General features: G+C 38.9%; 1 protein-coding gene across 2 annotated transcripts in view; it reads right to left on the reverse strand.

The window, feature by feature from the left end:
* Positions 1 to 1,209: 1,209 nt before the first annotated feature.
* LOC136867039 (uncharacterized) overlaps positions 1,210 to 21,397 on the reverse strand; it is a 121,480-nt gene continuing 101,292 nt past the window's right edge. Inside the window, exons 6-7 of one of the 2 annotated variants that reach the window (XM_068227002.1) lie at positions 15,808 to 16,083; positions 1,210 to 2,142 (exon numbers count right to left, since the gene is read on the reverse strand). In XM_068227002.1, the coding sequence (XP_068083103.1) occupies positions 1,841 to 2,142; positions 15,808 to 16,083 (578 nt within the window). In that variant the 3' untranslated portion in view covers positions 1,210 to 1,840. The remainder of the gene's footprint in view (positions 2,143 to 15,807; positions 16,084 to 21,397) is intronic. The other variant, XM_067144139.2, reaches the window with a different exon arrangement.

Genomic DNA, 21,397 nt, shown 5'->3' on the forward strand with positions numbered 1-21,397 from the left:
CATTACCTTCTGTTGTTCCACAATTGCCATCCATTTCTACTTTTTCTTCCATCACTAACTTCTCTCCACCCTGCCTTAAGTTTTCCCGTAATAAACAACACATCACTTTCACCTATGTAAAAAAATAATAATAATAATAATAATAATAATAATAATAATAAACCTGCAATAGGGAACTGAAAAGTCAAACAAGAGATTGGATAAGTAATTCATCTTTCTCCTACTCTCTTACTGAGGAAGATGCAACACTGAAATATTTAATTTTGTCAGTTCTAATCTACTGTCATTTGCTTCCTTTATGTACTATAACCTTCATAATGTTCTCATATTGTTACTGTAAAGTTTATAAAGGAGTTCACAGAAATCCCATTTTACAATACATACATCAATTTAATTAAAATCAATTAGTGCATATTTCATCCTTATATCATGGACATCATCAGCTGTAGCTTAAATAACATTTAAAACTAAAATATAAAGGCATCACATAACAAGAAATTGATAAAATTATATACAGTAAAAGTCTTTTGCTGATTGTAAAATAAGGCACCAACTTGAGCTCTTCATAAAATGGATCATGTTGATGTAGACATTGTATTATTATATTATTACTTTAGAGAATCTTGACTTGTGCTGTGTGGGATGTTGTGTGAAATCATGCTCAAGCCAGGTTGTTTTTTAAAAACGTTGGCACACCCTCCCTTATGCCCACACCTCAGGCCACTCCCACTCTCTCAGTCAACACACACCTCGCTTCTGCTGTCAGCCCCTCCGTCATGCCTGCAACACACTCAGACACAGCAGACCCCCCAACAGTAAGACGTGGATAAACCAACTTCAGCCAGCGAGGATGTAAGCTGCGTTTCTATCGCTTTTCATCTAATTTTTTCTTACCCCCCACTTTTTTGATTCTTAACTCTTACATCTTTTTCCTGTTTGTTACCGATATGTTCTTTCAATACCTTAACTTTTAACAACCTGACTTGAGCATGATTTCACACAACGTCCCACACAGCACAAGTCAAGATTCTCCAAAGTCGTAATATAATATTATAACGTCTAAATCAACATGATCCATTTTATAAAGAAATCAAGTTGTGCCTTATTTTACAATCAACGAAAGACTTTTAGGCAACGAGGACTTGATATTTTAGCCTTTATATAATTTTATCCATTTTTTGTTATGTGATACCTTTATCTTTTAGTTTTAAATGTTACATACGTTATAGTTGATGATGTCCACAGTATAAAGATGAAATATGTAGTAATTGATTTTAATTAAACTGATGTATTGTACGGTGGTCCGTGGCTCAGGCGGCAGTGCACCGGCCTCTCACCGCTGGGTTGCGTGGTTCAAATCCCAGTCACTCCATGTGAGAATTGTACTGGACAAAGCAGAGGCGGGACAGGTTTTTCTCTGGGTACTCCAGTTTTCCCTGTCATCTTTCATTCCAGCAACACTCTGCAATATCATTTCATTTCATCCCTCATTCATTAATCATTGCCCCAGAGGAGTGTGACAGGCTTCGGCAGCTGGCACATTTCCTATCCTTGTCGCTAGATTGGGGCTTCATTCATTCCATTCCTGACCCAGTCGGATGACTGGAAACAGGCAGTGGATTTTCATTTTTTCATTGTAAGGAGGGACTTCTCCGAACACTCTTATAAGCTTTGCTTCCTTTCCAAGGCGTGCTTATCTTCTCCTGTACCTTTTCCTTAGTGAGCTTGATTTGAAATCTTGAATTACTTGAAGTATATTTCACTAGAATATTTGCAACCAACCACCACCACGTGTCATCCAGACAAACTTACTAATAAAATTCTAGATCTGTTTTAATGTTTATTTTATTTCTATACCTTCTCTTTTGGCTTTTGCTAATTCAATTCTTGTTCGTACAATAGCAGTCTTTGACTCCATTCTTTCAGCTGCAGCTAATATTTGTACAGTATTAGTCATTAATCTAATTGCAGATGCAAGTTCTTTGCCGGAGGTGATAATGTCTTGCAGGGTGGCAGAGTCTTGTGTAAGAAGGGTATCTGCCTGTGCAAGTAGCGTACCTTGGCACTCAGTATTTGTCTTATAACATGTTTTTGACATATTTTCAAAGACACAGGCAATGTCATCTCCAATTCCTACTGAGCCTGAAAACAGAAAATACATAATATAAAACAGATATTGCTTGTAAAAGAACATGACAAGAACAACGCCACACACTAAGGAAATATTTCACAAATACAATAGGGAACTGACAAGTCAAACAAGAGACTTTATTTATTTATTTATTTATTTGTTTATTTATTTGTTTATTTATTTATTTATTTATTTATTTATATTGTGACAGCTTCTTTGCAATTTGTGAGTGCCTTCCCATCTTGGGAAGACAACACTTCTACTACTGCGCTGTTTGATGATACCTATTTGCAACCTAATGTTAAATGTTCAATATCACCAAGTTAGTCCAATATATAAGTACATATGGTTTCTCGTCATTGCCGTTGTGTTTGTTTTTTGTTCTTATTTCTTGTAACCTGTTGGGACAGTCTCACTGACCTTGCCAAGCAACAAAAAGAAACCTCAGTACATTGTTGACCTTCAGAATATCTGACATCCAGTATGTGACCATGAAACTATTAGAACATTGTGCCTATGACCATCAGCACCACTACGGAGTAATTACTTTTAAGTGTGATTACAAATATTTACAAGTGTTGTGATAATTACACAAAATCAGCTTCATGGTCAGTATCCCACTTTAACACATTCACAACTAAGTATTTTTTTTATTTCCACCTTGTCGATACATTAGTTGCTGAAGGCAACTTATTGGTTAAAAGTGGTACATGTTTCATATATTATTAACATCTTCAGCCACATAACACTGTTTAGATGAAAAATTCACATATTGACAAAGTATCAATGCTTGCCTTAAGCAACTAATGTATTGACAAGGTGGAAATAAAAAAAATAGTTGTCAATCTGTTGTGATAATTACATAAAATTTAATTAACATTCACTCACCCACTCACTCACTCACTCACTCACTCACACTCACTCACTCCGTAGGCTTTTGAGGGACGTGAAGTTCCCGTGCTGATCTCACAATCCCCTTCTATCCCTTTTGATCTTGAGCCTGCTCTTCCCAGTTATAAATTTGGAGGGTCCAGCATACCTTGTTGATCTCCTTCTTCCAGATGCTTTGGGGTCTTCCTGAAGGTCTTTTCCCATTAATAGATCCCTTTTATAGATCTACCAGGGCTCTGTTATCCTGCATCCTCAGTACATGTCCAGCCCAGCGCAGTCTGTTGGATTCTATCACACCCATTATAGTGTGTTGTTAAGAGAGGGTGTAAATCTCATAATTAGATTATATCTGCCAGCTTTGAGAGATAGGATCAATCCATGGGCCAAATATTTTTCTAATTCTCAAAGACTTGCAACTGTTGCTGCTCTTTCTTGGTTTACTCCATGTCTCGAAACCATATAGAAGTACTGGTCGAAGAGTAAAATGCCTTATTTGCATTCCTAATTCTAGCTTGGTGTTCCTGTTGCCTTCAGTTTTGCTCATCGATTAATGCACCAAGAAATTTAAACTCCTCTACTCTTTTAAATATATATTTTCCAATCTTCAAAGGCAATCTGTCAACCTCCTCATGATTTGGTGTTTGTACAACCATGTAATGTGTCTTTTTATCATTTACCCGTAAGCCAATTTTTGCTGCCATTTCCTCTAGTTCCACAAATAACTGCCTCATTTCTAATTCATTGCGGCCAATAAGAACAATATCATCCGCATATGCAAGGACTTTATGTTGTCTCCCCAATGTGATGCCAGCAGGTACAAGAGCTAATTTCCTGATAATCTTCTCCAATACAATGTCGAATAGAAGAGGAGATAGTGCATCCCCTTGTCTCAGACCAGTTTTATTTTGGAAGGAACTTAATTTTCTTCCCTTGAGCAAAACACAGCTAACATTACCATCCATACACAGTTTGCATATGTTAATTAATTTTATGGGAAAGCCAAACTCCATCATGATGTTCCATAGCCCTTCTGTATGGATTGAAACATATGCCTTGAAGAAATCTATAGAGAGATAATGAACTGACTCCTTGTATTCCCACACCTTATCATTAATAGTCTTAATTGCACATATGTTGTCTGTAGTGAATCTGTTACTACGAAAACTGTTCTGATAGTCCCCAATAACATTTTCAGCAAATGGTTTTAAACGTGTAAAAGAATAAAAGACAGAATTTTGTAGGCCGTGTTTATAAGAGATATACCACAATAATATTGAAATTCTTCCTTATCCCCTCCCTTATGAATTGGGACAATAAGCGATTCCTGCCATTCTTTTGGAATAAATTCATCATGCCATATCCGTAGAATGATCTTATACGTGTATTTATGTAATCTTTCTCCACCATATTCAATAAGCTCAGCAGGAATGTTGTCACATCCTGAAGCTTTATTTTTTTAAACATATAATACTTTGTAATACCTCTTGATAGGATGGCTCTGGTATTTGTTCTTCTGCTGGGGAATTAGATGGTTTACCAATACAGGTTTCTGGATTGTCACAATTCAGCAAGGAATCAAAGTAATGCTTACAGTAATATAATAATTTGTCCTGATCAGCAATTACATTTCCAGACTTATCTCTCATAATACTTGATATTGGTTGAAATCCTTTTTTAATTGTGTTTGACAGTTCCATACATCTTGCAGATGTTCCTGTTTCTATAGTCATCTAGGATTGATTCTAGTTGTTGTCTCAGGTAGACTTTTTCTTTTTATGAATTAATTTACTACATCCTTTCTGTTTTTCCCTGTATAGTTCCTCAACATCTGCATTCTTATTATACTACAGCTATTTATTATGCCATATTGCCACTTTATTAACTACATCTTGACATGCCTCATAGAACCATTTCTTTTTCTTACTAACACCTTTTGGTATCACTTTCATTGCTACCATTGTCATGATTTGTTTTGCATTATTCCACATTCATTCACAAACTTCGTCATTTGTTTCAATGTCTTCTGTAGGATCTTCTCCAGAATATCAAATCTGTTTGCAATTTCCACACTATACTTTAATCTTTCATCCTCCTGCTTCAGTTTCTCAGTGTCAACTTTGCATCTTTCCTCAGTCTGTGACTTACAAGAGGTTTTCAATTTAATCTTAACCAAAGCAATTATCATATTGTGATCAGATCCTATCTCAGCTCCTCTGTAAGCTCTGATATCAGTTATGGAGCTTCTATGCCTGTTATCAATTAGTACATGATTTATCTGATTGTCAGTCTTACCATCACATGAATACCATGTTTCCTTATGTATTTGTTTATGTGGGAAAGTGTTACTCCGCACATTCATGTTTGTGGATGAAGCAAAATTGATTAGTCTAATGGCATTATCATTGCTTTCGTCATGCAGACTTTCTCTTCCTATTGTTGGCACAATAATTTCATCCTATCCAACTTTTGCATTGAAATCACCCAAAATCATTTTGACATCATGTTTGGGTAATTTATTCCACAGTTCTAAAAATCCTCATAAAAGTAGTCTCTAACGCGATCATCCTTAAACGAAATAAAATAATAAGTGAGTTATTCCACCTTTTCAATACAAATTAAATAGTGTTTATTAAATAAACATTTAATGGGGCTAGTTTTGACCTATTTAAAGGTCATCTGCAGCCATATCGCGTGTAGAACAAAGTATTTGAAACACAGTTGTTTTAAAGATGGTCTTAAAAAGTATAAGTTTGACACTATGGAAAATTGTTTATAGAATTTCCTGAAAACACATTTGTTGTAAGAAATTCCTTCACTTGGCTGTAGGAATATATGAGAAGAAAAGTCTTAAAATATACTTCGTAGTATTCAAGAACATACAATTCAAAATTCACAGTCTTGATGAGATGTGGAAATAGGCTTACGAATAAGATACCCTGAGTCCACCCAGCTTTTGCTCCCGTAACGCAAAGTTGGTATGAAAAGAGACTAATGTAAAGATAGTTTCGTCCAGGAGCTGACTTCCTTCTTACAGAATACTGTTTGCAACTGCGAGCTCACTGCATTAGCTTTACTGCACCTTGATTCAATCTCACTTACTATATCACCATCCTGAGAGAATACACATCCTAAATACTTGAAATCATCTACCTGCTCCTGCTTTGTATCCAATCTAACATTCAATTCTCTTGGATTTCTTACCTACTGACATCAATTTAGTCTTTGAAAGGCTAATATTCATACCATACTCATAGAATGTACGATCAAGTTCCAAGATATTAGACCGCAGGCTTTCGGCACAATCTGCCATTAAGACCAAATCATCAGCATAGGCCAGACTTCTAACTACATTTTCACCTACCTGAATCCCTCCCTGCTACTTTATACCTTGCAGCAGATGATCCATGTAAACTACGAACAACACGAGTGAAAGATTACAGCCTTGTCTAACCCCTGCAAGTACCCTGAACCAAGAACTCATTCCACCATCAATTTTCACTGCAGCCCAACTGTCAAGATAAATACCTTTGATTGAATTTAATAATCTACCCTTAATCCCATAGTTCCCTGGTATGGCGAGCATCTTTTCCCTCTGTACCCTGTCATATGCTTTCTCTAGATCTACGAAACATAAACATAACTGTCTGTTCCTCTCACAACATTTTTCAATTACCTGGCGCATACTGAAAATCCGATCCTGACAGCCCCTCTATGGTCTGAAACCACACTGGTTTTCATCCAGCTTCCTCTCAACCACTGATCGCACGCTCTCTTCCAAGATGCCAGTGAATACTTTCCCTGGTATACAAATCAATGAGATACCTTGATGGTTGTTGCAATCCTCCCTGTTCCCTTGATTATAGATAGGTGCAATTACTGCTTTGCCCAATCTGAAAGTACCTTACCAATACTCCATGCTAATCTTATTACTTTATGAGGCCATTTTATACCTGCCTTCCCACTATACTTCTCAATTTCAGGTCTAATTTCATCTATTCCTGCTGCTTTATGAAAATGGAGTTTATTTACCACCTTTTCCACTTCCTCAAGCATAATTTCACCAACATAATTTTCCTCCTCCCCATGAGCTTGGTTGTTCGCGACACCAACAGGAAGATTTCCTTTTACGCTGAGAAGATTTTCAAATTATTCCCTCCACCTGTCCAGTGATTCCCTGGAATCTATTATGAATTCACCTGAATTACCCAAAACACTGTTCATTTCCTTTTTCCCTCCCTTCCTTTCTTTATTACTCTCCAGAAAGGTTACCCCGCTGCTTCAACTAGCCTTTCCAGGTTGCTACCAAAATCTTCCTATGACTTCTTTTTGGATTCAACAACTATTTGTTTCGCTTTGTTTCTTTTATCTTCATACAATTCCCTGTCTGCATCAGCCCATGTTTGGAGCCATTTCTGATAAGCCTTCTTTTTATGTTTACAAGGTGCTCTCACTTCATCATTCCACCAAGATGTTCACTTTTTCCCATCTTTACACACAGTTGTTCCTAGACATTCCCTTACTGTTTCTACTACAGCATCCCTCCATTTTCTTTCTATATCCTGAACCTGCTTACTGTCTACTGTTTGGTACTTCTCACTAATCATATTCATGTACTTCTATCTAATTTCCTCATCCTGGAGATTTTCTACCCTTATTCGTTCAGACAGACTTCACTTTCTCTATCCTAGGCCTAGAGATACTTAGTTCACTACAGATCAGATAGTGGTCTGTCTGTTATGTTTCTGATTCCCCTACCCTCCCATGTGTAGCAGTGAATAGCCTTATGCTTGAAGAATGTATTCATAACTTCTCAACCCATACCAGCACAGAAGTCCAGCAAACGCTTCCCATTCCTACTAGCTTCCATATCTTCCCCACATTTACCAATCACCATTTCGTATCCTTCAGTTCTATTTCCAACTTTTGCATTGAAATAGCCCATTAGCAATATCCTATCCTTGCTGTTGACCCTGACTACGATGTCACCCAATGCTTCATAAAACTCATCAACTTCATCCTCATCTGCACTCTTGCATGGTGAATACACTGAGACAATTCTCGTCGTATTTCCTCCAACTGCCAAATCTACCTACATCATTCGCTCATTTATGTGCCTAACAGAAATTATGTTGCATGCAATAAATAGTAGTCCTGATGAACAGTCCTACCCCACACTCTGCCCTTCCCTTTTTTAACACCCATCAAGTACACTTTATAATCTCCTATCTCTTCTTCGTTATCTCCCTTTACCCAAATGTTGCCAACTCGTAGCACATATGGATGCATCCTCTTTGCTGACTCAGCCAATTCTACTTTCTTTCTTCCGTAAGTCCCATTAATATTGATAGCTCCCCATCAAATTTCATTTTGTTCGCCAGGTTGTTTCCAAGGAGTCCCTCGCCTGTCAAATAGGAGTGGGGCTCCATTACTCCCATAGGTCCAAGGCTTGCTTAAAATGTTCTGAACTCGTTAAATTCATGAAGCAGGATGCTACTCTACTTATACATAGTCCAAGTGAAGATCTCTCCTCTAACGGTTTAAGGACCACGGTGGATTGTATAGTCCTAGCCATCTGAGCACAAGGAGGGCTATGACTCAGAATATGTCCAAGATACCCACTCCCATTCCGTAGCAACTGGTATCCCGACTCTCAGGACCACTTACTAGGCCACTCAGCCGTTGCCCATGGTTCATGAAGTAGGAAGTGACTGCAGTAACCCACACCATGAACCATGTTATACTGTTTTCACAAATTTTATATTCAACAGAGTGAAGAATCTTAAAGGTTATATTAAATACATCAACATGGAAAATTATAGCTTCCACCTTAACAAAATATTTTTCTTCGTGTTTTCTCCTAATACTGTAATTCACATTAGTACTGCACTCATTTAAAGTGCCATCTTTCAATTTTAATATCAAACATCTCTAATTTTTTTACATTTAACTTTTTTGGCTATTTTCTTTCTTTTCCAATAATCTACTTTCACTATCACAGATCAATTTTATGATATCTTCTAGGGATACCATAACATACTTCTCACATTCTTAGACATCTCTACCATCACAGCACATCACAACAAATGAACTGTTACGACCAGCATAGTGAATGGATTGTTGTTGTCAAGACTCTCACCAAGCCAATGTCAACCTGTCATGCTGACATAATCTTCACATGCTGTTGGGTACAGAACTTACTGATCAGAATTGTAATGCGGTTTGCTTTCTTTCTGAAATTTGTAATTGGCTTGGTGTCCTCTTTCCCTTCATTCTCTGCAGGTACCCAAACCACGTCAAACTGACCTGTACAGATTGTACCTTCCAAAAATGTGGTTAATGACGCCTCAGTCATGAGGCAAAACGAAGAAGAAGATACCTTATTTCAAGTATGCAATCATTACAACCACTACTGTCCAAAACACATCTCTTGCAATGCCCATTCAGCTACATCCAATTTCCATTTTTGCGTTAGCCATCATCCTAGGTACTTGAAATATGATACACTGCATCCATCCAGAGTGATAAGAACATTGTTGGTTTTCAGTTGAATTTTGTTTTCTGACTTAATCATGGAGGGTAAGAGAAGTAGAGGGAGACCAAGAAGATGATGGTTAGATTCAGTTTATAATGTTTAAAGATTATAGAATGAAACTGAGTCACAGAGAACTAGTTACAAATAAAGGATTGTGACAACATTTAGTAAATTCATAGAGGTTTGTAGACTGACTGCTGAAAGGCGTAACAGTCTATAATGAATATGTATGTATCAGTCGCGAATACTGAGGGTTACCAAAGCTATCGGTGAAGCCCAAGCTCAAATGAGAAAGATGGAAATCTAAATCATATTATAATGTAAGCATCTGACACATCGTTCCATTTAAAAAACTTGAAAGCAATGAGAAAAAATGTCTCTCGTATTTTTGAGTGCAGGCCTCAGAGACTATCACACTCCAGGCACTGCGTCCCTCTCCGCTCGCCTCACCTCATGCGCCGCGCTGCTTAATGCTCCATAGGTGCTGGGACTGAGGGGCTAGGTGGGCAAGGCTTCGGTCCTTCAGATCGGCACTTGCCCTGCCACTGCTAAGGAGGGAGAATGCTTATTGACTCTAAGTTCTCTGGAAGACACTGAACAGACAAGATTGACCAATGTACTGCGGTGTCACGTGTTTGCTGTTGCATGAACAAGACATCTCAATGATTGTTCATAGTTGAGAAAATTATTTGAGTATTTTGATAGTATTAATGCTCTCAGAACAATTTTAGTTAAATTTTAAGTCACAGTGTATATAACCTGCATGACCACATGGGGTTACTTTTGTAAAAAAGCTGAATCATATAAAACAGGTACTGGATAAACCATTCTCGCAACTCAAGTATGCAGACAAATTGCTGATAGTTTAAAATGGTAAGCCTACCCCACATCTTCCCCGGAATCAATCTCCTCGTGCTCTTAATTTCCTTGGCTTTGGGATTGGATGTTTATGATGTTTTCTCAATTCATTTCATCCTTATTATGTCACCACCAAGCCTTTCGAGAAGACAAGCAGCAACATTATTATTATTATTATTATTATTATTATTATTATTATTATTATTATTATTATTATTATTATTATTATTATTATTAGCATGCTAAGGAGCTAGTTTATAGGTAACAAATGGAACATTGGCAGCAAAGATGGGAGAAAGATCCTCAAGGAAAATCAACTAAGTGGCTGATACCATGTTTAACTGATTGGGTTGCACGAGCTCATGGTGAGGTTAACTTTTATCTTACGCAGCTCTTGACGGGTCACGGATACTTCCAGAAATTTCTACACAGAGTAGGTAGAGCGAGTGATTCGGCGTGTATTTATTGCAATGATGTTGACGATATACTTCACAAATTTTTTGTATGTTGTCATTGGTCAACACAGGGAAGATATTTAGAAGCTGAGCAAGGAGAATTGACGCCAGAAAACTATTGTGCAGGTGATGCTACGAAACCAGGAATCTTGGGATCAGGTAACAGTATATGTAGAAGGCATCCTGCACCAGAAAAAGAGGAATTTAAATGCTCATGAATGGCAGTAAAGGAGAAATAAAGGAAGAAGAAACCTGAGAAATTAGAACGACACTGCCCTGAAGTAATGTGAGAGCGGTTCCAGGGCGGAGATATACATCACTGGAAAAGGGTGTGTGGGTTTTAGTGAGCAGGAATCTCACACACTTGTGGAGCGCGGACTCTCACATGAAAGATTTCCCACATTCCCACAAGAAAAACATTATTATTATTATTATTATTATTATTATTATTATTATTATTATTATTGTTATTATGTAAATCTGTACAGCATTACCAACGGTCGTACCTGTCGTTCACTGATAGATAGATCAGTGGTGGTGTCCAACCCATGATCACGGGTTCAATTCTGAACAACCATGCCTTCCTCATCATATATACTTCCTGACCTCACACTTCTGACTTAATTATATTGATAACAGAGCACCCACGTCTACTTCTACATCCTTGTAGGAAGACACCAGGGCTGCTGTTATTAGAGTAATGTATTCCTTATATAGGTAGATCTACTAAAATGAAAAGCAATCTTTTAGGGTTAGTGTCATCTTTTGTTTCTTGGAATCAAACCCATGATCGTGGGTCGAACACCATAACCGATCTACCAAGGAAGCTAAGAAACCAGTGAACGACGTGTACGACCACTTGTAATGCTGTAAATTTCTACATTTTAATATGATGATAATAACAACAACAATAATAATAATAATAATAATAATAATAATAATAATAATAATAATAATAATAATAATAATGCCTCTGGAAAGGCTTGGTGGTGACCCAATGAGGTTGAAATGAATGGCAAAGACGTCATAAACACCCAATCCGATTAAGAGTACGAGGGATTTGATCCCAAGAACTGAACCAGGAATTGGACCAAAGGCAAGCATTCTATCCATTTAGCCACAAAACCGGGCTTTAATTTGCTAAACACTATGCTACCATTTTCACTGATCAGGCATTGAGTATTGGTAGTGGCAGAGGCCTAGGCAGTACCTTGTGAAACAGCCTTGACAACACAGCAGGCTACTCCAGTGGCTTAAAATGCTTAAGACTTGTTCACTAAACCAACTGTCGAAAAGGTGGGGAGGTGTAAACTAAGTCTTAGTGGTAGCTCATGTCTTGATCCCAGCATACGCCACTGGTATGTATGTATTATCTGCGCACTTTTTAGTGATAGATTTACACCCTAGTGCTGAAGTGGTCGACTTCGGTTATCTTCGAGATTCGTATTGGCAACCTTTGAAACACAAACTAAGAATCACTTATCATCGCTGTGCGACATCTGGCGTACACTTTAAGTACCCGTACTGTTGTTGTTTACACAGTAAAGCCAAACTATAGAATTCATGCTAGGAACATGTTTCGCAATGGGAAATGTTATATAGTATTATATATTGTGTGTGTGACGCAGTTGTTTGCTTAAAATAATAAAGGTTTATAAAATTCATATCGATCGATCATATTATCGATTCAATTCAGATTTCATTTCCATTCAGTTGGCAGTATTAACGGAACCCTTCTTACTTCTCCAACAAGTACAAAAATCTATCACTAAAAAGTGCGCAGATAATATGTATGTATGTATGTATGTATGTATGTATGTATGGATGGATGGATGGATGGATGGATGGATGGATGGATGTAATGTTTATTTTGAAACCAAACTTAGTCGATTCTGTTCAACAGGAACTGGAATTCTTTAAACTTGTCGGCTATTCATACGTAGAAGCACAATAGGATACAGATGGCAGGACAATGTAGGAAAAAGGACCAACAGAAAGAAGAGACAAGAACAACCATTAAAACACAGAGTGATAATCTCGCTGCTGCTACTGGGAAGGAAGTGACCATGACCACCATTTAGGTACGCCAAGCATGGATGACTAAAAGTAGTATTCCTCTTCTCAAATCATGTTACCTGAGACAGTGCACCCAGTTGTAGTCCCTGGTCTTAAACTTTTACCTTCACAGGATTGTACAAAAGAATACAATCTTCACATACTGTTTTGAACAGAACTTGCTGATCAGAATTGTTATGCAGTTTGCTTACCTTGTCCTGAAAAATGTAATTGGTTTGTTTCGCTTATGTGTTATCGTAAGTGTGCTGATTGGTTTTAGCCATATAGGAATGTGTTGTGCACAGTGCCTGGCGATTACTACTTTTTACGAAGTTATGTTTTGTTTTTCCAGTCACTAGTACAACTTTATCTGACATCGTACTTTCTTCCAGCTGCACAGTTTCCAATATTCTGTGGATCTTCAACAACTCTAAGCTTATCTTTAGCCGTGAACAAGCGATTATGGGAACTTGTAGCTGTACTTGGTGCAGTGCTGTATATAGTTCACACTTCACTTCCAAACTGCTACTGATGGCATAGAGACCACTATGCTACAGTATAATAGGATCCACTGGTTGAGACGAAGCAGTACCAACCTTATTTCAAACAATGTGCATACAAGCTTTTCTTTGATATATTCTGGAAAAAATATGTGCTGAGAATTTGTGTATATATGGTATTTTAACTCATTCCTTTTCTCAAACATGCTACCTGAACCTGAATGTATTCAGTTCCAGTCCCTGGTCTTAAATTTGTACCTTCACAGTCTTGTACAAAAGAATGAATTATCTTATCTTTATATGTAGTTTCTCTTTACATAGCATCATCATCATCATCATCATCATTACCTTTTTTTATCACTAGCCATTGTACAAGGATGCCAAACATTCAAAACTTGCAGCGAAGGATCTGGTATCCTACTAGTATCGACATCAACACTACAGAAACCAAGCTAGTAAAAAGTGGACAAAAGAGCTGGAATTAACCAGGGCAAAATGCAAAAAATCATACATTCAATAGACTAGGGGTCGTTTTGGTTTGTTTTTTTTTTTTTTTACAATTTGCTTTAGGTCGAATAGACACAGATGGTATAGATGTTGTTTCCCATAGGGAATCTGAAATATTTGTTCCGAATGAGCAAATTTATAATACCAATATAAATGGTCCGTTATTGGACATTATAAATTTTCCAGCTAACTCATTCCTGTTTGCCAGCGTTTCGCCCCCGTGTGCTAGGCTGGGCTCATCAGTTGGTACCTAGCACACCTACCAAGACACTGGCTAGTGCATACCGTGGAGGCCACTGCGTAGGCTAATTGTAGCCACCGGCAGTGCCAATGCGCTATGAGAGACTTTGTCTCCTTATCAAAAATTGATGCCTGCTTGGCCATCAGAAGATATAGATGTTGTTTCCCATAGGGAATCTGAAATATTTGTTCCAAATGAGTAAATTTATAATACCAATATAAATGGTCCGTTATTGGACATTATAAATTTTCCAGCTAACTCATTCCTGTTTGCCAGCGTTTCGCCCCCGTGTGCTAGGCTGGGCTCATCAGTTGGTACCTAGCACACCTACCAAGACGCTGGCTAGTGCATACCGTGGAGGCCACTGTGTAAGCTAATTGTAGCCACCGGCAGTGCCAATGCACTATGAGAGACTTTGTCTCCTTATCAAAAATTGATGCCTGCTTGGCCATCAGAAGACAGTTAGAGAGTGAGAGAGTTAGCTGGAAAATGTATAATGTCCAATAACAGACCATTTATATTGGTATTATAAATTTACTCATTCGGAACAAATATTTCAGATTCCCTATGGGAAACAACATCTATATCTTCTGATGGCCAAGCAGGCATCAATTTTTGATAAGGAGACAAAGTCTCTCATAGCGCATTGGCACTGCCGGTGGCTACAATTAGCCTACGCAGTGGCCTCCACGGTATGCACTAGCCAGCGTCTTGGTAGGTGTGCTAGGTACCAACTGATGAGCCCAGCCTAGCACACGGGGGCGAAACGCTGGCAAACAGGAATGAGTTAGCTGGAAAATTTATAATGTCCAATAACCGACCATTTATATTGGTATTAGACACAGATGGGTCTTATGGTGATGATGGGATAGGAAAGGGCTAGGAGGAGGAAGGGCCATGGCCTTAATTATGGTACAGCCTCAGCACTTGTCTGGTGTGAAAATGGAAAACCAAGGAAAAAACATGGAAAACCATCTTCAGGGCTGCCGACAGTGGGGTCTGAACCTAATACCTCATGAATGCAAGCTCACAGCTGCGCCACTCTGATGGCATGGCCACCTCACTTGATAGTAGGCTAGTTAGAATTACCCAAAATAGGCACACACTACATTGAAGTTGCAAGCTAGGTCATTCAGACCTAGAACTGAACATTACCTTCTGTTATTCCACAATGGCTTTTATACCTTTTTTTTTTTTTTTTTTTTTTTTTTTTCCATCACAAACTTCTCCCCACCCTGCCTTAAGTTTTCCCTTGATAAACAACACATCACTATGTAGGGAACTGACCAAGTCAAACAAAAAATTGGATTTATAACTCGTCTTTCTCCTACTCTCTTACTAAGGAACATGCAACACCGAAATATTTATATTCGTCAGTTTTCATCTACTGTCAATTGCTTCCTTTCCAAGGTGTGCTGATCTTCTCCATATCTTTTCCTTTGTGAGCTTGATTTGAAATCTTGAATTGATGCTTGTTGTTTAAATGGGCCTAACATCGAAGGTCATCAGCCCCTAATCTTGAATTACTTGAAGTATAACTCACTAGACTGTATGCAACCGACCACCACCAGCAGTCATAAACACAGACTTAGTAAAAAAGCTCTAGATCTGTTTTAATGTTTACTTTATTTCTATACCTTCTCTTTTGGCTTTTGCCAATTCAATTCTTGTTCGTATAATGGCAGCCTTCGACTTCATTCTTTCAGCTACCGCTAATATTTGTACAGTATTAGCCATTAATCTAATTGCATATGCAAGTTCTTTGCCGGAGGTGATAATGCCTTGCAGGATGGCAGTATCTTTGGGATGATAGGTATATGCTAGTGCAAATAGCATATTTTGGCACTTAATATTTGTCTTACAATATTTTTTCAACATCTTTCCAAGGATGCAGGTAATGTCATCTTCTGAGCCTGCAAAGAGAAAACACAAAATTCAAAACATACTGCTAGTATAAGAACATGAAAAGGACAATGCCACACACTAAGGAAATAATTCACAACTACAGGTACAACAGGGAATTGACAAGTCAAACAAGAGACTAAATTTATAACTTGTCAACTTACAGAGCTATTTTATGAAATGTGTATGCATGTTGAGTATTCAACAAGAAGGCCAGTTTGATCAATCAATCAATCAATCAATCAATCAACGATCTGAATTTAGGGCTGTCGCACAGGTGGCAGATTCTCTATCAACTGTTTACCTAGCTTTTTCTTAAACATTTTTAAAGAACTTTGAAATTTATCAAGCATTTCCCTTGATAATTTATACCAATCACTTACTCTTTGTCCTATAAATGAATATTTGCACCAATTTTTTCTCTTGAATTCAACCTTATCTTCATATTATCATCTTTCCTACTTTTAAAACAACTGCTCAAGATTATTCATCTACTAATGGCATTCCACGCCATCTCTCCCCTGACAGCTCAAAATATACCACATAGTCGAGCATCTCATCTCCTTACTCCCAAATCTTCCCAGTCCAAAGTTTGCAACATTTCCGTTACCCTACTATTTTATCGGAAATCACACAGAACAACTTGTGCTGCTTTCCTTTTTCATCTTTTCTGGTTCTTGTATCAAGGGTGTAGGTCCCATACACTAAAACCATACTCTAATTGGTGTCTTACCGTCATCCCATTAACACAGTAATTAAAACTGAGAGGACCCCCCTCTTGGTGAAGCTTACAACCTGACTTTTCATCTCATTTACTGTCATACCATTGTCCGCAGTCGATGTCACAATATTGTCTAGGTTCCCCTGCAGTCGCTCATAATCCTTCAACTCATTTACTATTCTATACAATATAACGTAAGTTAAGCGTGTATTCTCACCGAAGGCAGGTCCGAACCTCTGCAGAGGTGTGCCTGAGCCGAAGTTTACATACGGTAGGGTGAGCAGTTCCTTTCCGCTCCTCCATTCCCTTAGGCCCCAACAAAGCACGTGGCAACCCATCCAAATCTTGACCACGCCAAATGTTGCTTAACATCGGAGATCTCACGGGATCCGGTGTTTCAAAACGGCTACAACCGTTGGTCTATACAATATAGCATAATCCATAAATAGCCTTATCTGTGATTCCAGTCCTTTAATCATACCATTTATATATATAATTCGCTGGGGCCATCAAGGACCACCTTAAGTCTTGTTGCATTTGACACTGAACTTGGCCTTCTTTAGAGTCCAAATTTCCCTCATTCTTTGTGAATGGGCCTGCTTACGCTCCTCTGTCCAGGGGGCACCGTGTCTTCTCTTCGGTTGCTCGTCTTGGTTTAGCCCGTTCGTCAATATTTTCTTGTGGAAGAGATCTCTGTTAAGGGCGTCTTCAGCTGAGATATGTAGCATTTGCAGGTCTTCTTTGGTATTTCTAAACCAGGGAATTGTGGTTTTGGGGTTTGAATCAAAAAAGTGAAAGATTTCTTTAGTTAACTTTCTTCCGTCCATTCTATTCAGATGGCCGTAAAATTGTGCCCGTCTTTTTCTGATTGTGTCAGTAATTTTCTCTATTTTGCTGTAGACTTCCTTGTTGGATCTCTTTTGATGGATTCCATTTCTGTACTTTGATCCCAAGATTCCTCTCACAATTTTGCGTTCTCTTTTCTCCAGTTCTTCAAGGAGTCCTCTGTTGGCATTTAGAGACAGGGTTGCGGCTGCATATAGAACTACTGGCTTCAGAACTGTTTCATAGTGACGTATCTTGGTGTTTTGGGAAAGGCATTTTTTGTTGTAGATTGTGCGGGATGTTTGGTAGGCTATTTCCAGTTTGCGTACTCGCTCCTGAAGTGCTTCTTTGTCCAGTCCATTTTTCATGATGATCTCACCCAGGTATTTGAATTTGTCTACTCGGGTGATGTCCCCGTATTTTGTATGGAGTTTTGGTGGAGCCTCTTTGATGTTAGTCATTACTTCTGTTTTCTCAAACGATATCTGCAAACCAGTTTGTTCGGCAATTCCCTTTAAAATTTCAACTTGAGCTCTAGCGGTTTTTATGTCGTTTGAGAGAACAGCAATATCATCGGCAAATGCTAAGCAGTCTGTTGCGATCCCCTTAGATTTGGTTCCTATTCTCAATGGACTGTAGTTGGTTTCCTGTAATCTCACCCGCCAGGTTCTGATGATCTTTTCAAGAACACAGTTGAAGAGTATCGGGGATAGCCCATCACCTTGTCGGACTCCTGTTCTGATGTCAAAGGAATGCGAGAGACATCCGTGGACCTTCACCTTGGATTTTGTATCGGTCAGGGTGGCTCTAATTAATGCCAGCAGTTTCAAATCAACTCCAAATTCATTTAAGATATTTAGCAGGACTTCCCGGTCAATGGAGTCGTATGCTTTCTTAAAGTCCACAAAGACAGACACATACTGCTTGGATCTTAGTGTACAATATCTGATGATCGTTTTGAGATTTTGGATCTGTTCAGCTGTTGAGAGACCTTTTCTGAACCCTTCTTGGTATTCACCTATTTGATGTTCGACTTGTGCTTCCAAACGCTCCAGTATGGCAAGTGATAGAATTTTGTAAGTCACGGGTAGCAAAGATATTCCTCTGTAGTTGTTGATGTTCTTCATGCTGCCTTTTTTGTGTAATGGATGGATCAAAGTTATTTTCCAATTTCGGGTAGGGTCTCCTTGTTCCAAATTTCTTCTATTTGCTTTTGCAAGATATCAAGTGATTCCTCTGGGGTATATTTCCATAGTTCTGCTACTACTGAGTCTTCCCCCAGCGCTTTGTTATTTTTGAGACAGGTAATGTGGCGCTTGATTTCATCTCTGTCAGGTGGTCTGGAATCTGGGTACCTGAGTAAGGGTTCCTTGGTCTCAATGGTGCTTTGCGGTTTAGAGCAATTAAGTAAATTCTTGAAGTAATCTACCAGAATGCTGCAATTTTCTTCATTTGATGTCGCCAGTGTGCCGTCCTTTCACTCAAAGCATAGAGATGGTGGTTTATAGCCAGTGAGTTTGGTTTGAAGGCTCTGTAGTACTCTCTGCTTTCATTCTTCCTAAAGTTTTGTTCCATCTTTTCAATGAGAGATTGTTCGTATTTACGTTTCTCAGTTCTGAACACCCTAGCTGCTTGGGCATGTTGGCTTTTGTAGGTTTCCCAATCATTTTCTGATTTCATAGAGTAGTACTGTTTCCACGCATTGAGTCTTTCTTGGAGGACTGATTCGCAGGTACTATTCCACCAGGCATGCTTTTTGCTTCTCTTGATTTCTGCAACGTCTTCAGCGGCCTCAACAAGGAGACTTTTGGCGTTGTTAAAGTCACAGTCATTTGGTCTAGCCTTCTCCTGGAATTCCTCGACCCTTTGCCGAAGTTTATCATTGTCGAAGCGTGTGATTTGTTTGGTTGTCTTCCTTGTGTTTGCGAGAATTGGTTTGAATTTGATAAGAGACATATAATGATCTGAGGCCACATTGATGCCTTTCTTTACCTTGACATTCATAATCTCAGGGCTGTTTCTCCTGGAGATTGCAACATGATCAATTTGGAACTCTCCGAGAGCTTGGACAGGAGAACGCCAAGTCATTTGCTTTCAGGGTAGATGGCGAAAGTGGGTCGACATGACCTGCAGGTTGTGATTTTCGCAAATGGACACCAGTCTTTTGCCATTGGGATTGGTTCTTTTGTGAGCAGGGTAATTTCCTATAACTTTCTTGTACTTCTGTTCATGACCTAGTTGGGCACTGAAGTCACCCAAAAGAAGCTTGACATGGTGTTTGGGGATTTTGTTTAATTTTTCATCCAGTAGGTCCCAGAAATTATCAACTTCGTCTGGATCAGACTTGTTCTTATCGTTTGTAGGAGCATGTGCGTTAACTAGGGCGTAGGTTTTGTTCGCGCATTTAATTGTGAGTATAGACAATCTGTCATTCACAGGTTCGAGATTTGCAACCGATTTAAGGATCTTGGTTCTAACAGCAAACGCGGTTCCAAGCATCACAGCTCCATTGAGGATTCCTCTTTGCGCTTTGCTCTTGAAAAATCAGTAGCCTTCGGATTCAAAAATCTCTTCATCTGTGTACCTTGTTTCCTGTAGGGCCATTATGGATATCTGATTTTCGTGAAGAGCTTTGGTGAGGGTTTTCAGCTTGCCAGTTTGTGTAAGTGAATTTATGTTGAAAGTTGCTAGAAAGGTTTTAGATTTTGGCCCGAGTTTTTGACTCTTCGGGGTACACCGAAACGCTCCGACTCGTCTCTTGCATGATGTCGGGTCTCCCCCAGAATCCAAACGAGACTCGTGCGCCGTGGCGTTCACGACGAGGGATTTATCCGAAGATTTACCCCCTGGGGTATGTTTCTTGAAATGTTGTGCCATCATGCTTTTTGACTTGACTTTGCTTTGGACGGGTACCCATCCTTTTACAACTAAGGTTGTTAGCCCTAAAGGTTGCCTCAAGATGTTTTCTGGCTTCTGGTCATTTACCAGTCTTCGCCGTAACCCTGGCAAGAGACCAGTTGTTTTTTTTTTCCACGGTGGTATTTTATTTCCCTACTACCCTCTGACTCTGCTGGCGGCAGAGCCAGCGAGCTTCCCCAATTCCAATGGGACGCGCCCGATGGAGGTAACCGGTAAATCCCCACACGGGCATACCATTTATATATATGTATACAGTAAAACATGCTCAAGGAGGAATCACAAGGGACCAAAAAATATTTCTGAATTAGACAAGTTTCCACATTATACAAAACATTGGGTTTTTGCCTTATAACAGTAAACAGCAATTTTAAATATTATTTAGAGCTTACCTAGATCTGCCTTAGCTATTCAGGTTGATGTACATAGTACTGCAGTACACTGATTTGTTAATTATTACATAGAACTGCCCTAGCCGTGTTGAAACACCGGATCCCGTGAGATCTCCGAAGTTAAGCAACACTGGGCGTGGTCAGGATATGGATGGGTTGCCACGTGCTGTTGGTGGGGGGGGGGGGGTAAGGGAATGGAGGAACGGAAAGGAACTGGCCACCCTACCGCACGTAAACTCCGGCTCAGGAACACCTCTGCAGAGGTTCGGACCTGCCTTCGGGCAGTATAACCCTTACCTTACCTTACCTATTATTACATACAAAATGATACACAATATACCATTTTGGCACTATCACAACACTTGTTTGAGTCATCAGTCCATAGACTGGTTTGATTCAGCTCTCAATGCCACTCTATCCTGTGCTAAACTTTTCCTTTCTACGTAACTATTGCATCCTACATCTGATCTA

The sequence above is a fragment of the Anabrus simplex genome, chromosome 3, assembly GCF_040414725.1.
Source record: "Anabrus simplex isolate iqAnaSimp1 chromosome 3, ASM4041472v1, whole genome shotgun sequence".
In the NCBI taxonomy this organism is placed as follows: Eukaryota; Metazoa; Arthropoda; class Insecta; order Orthoptera; family Tettigoniidae; genus Anabrus; species Anabrus simplex.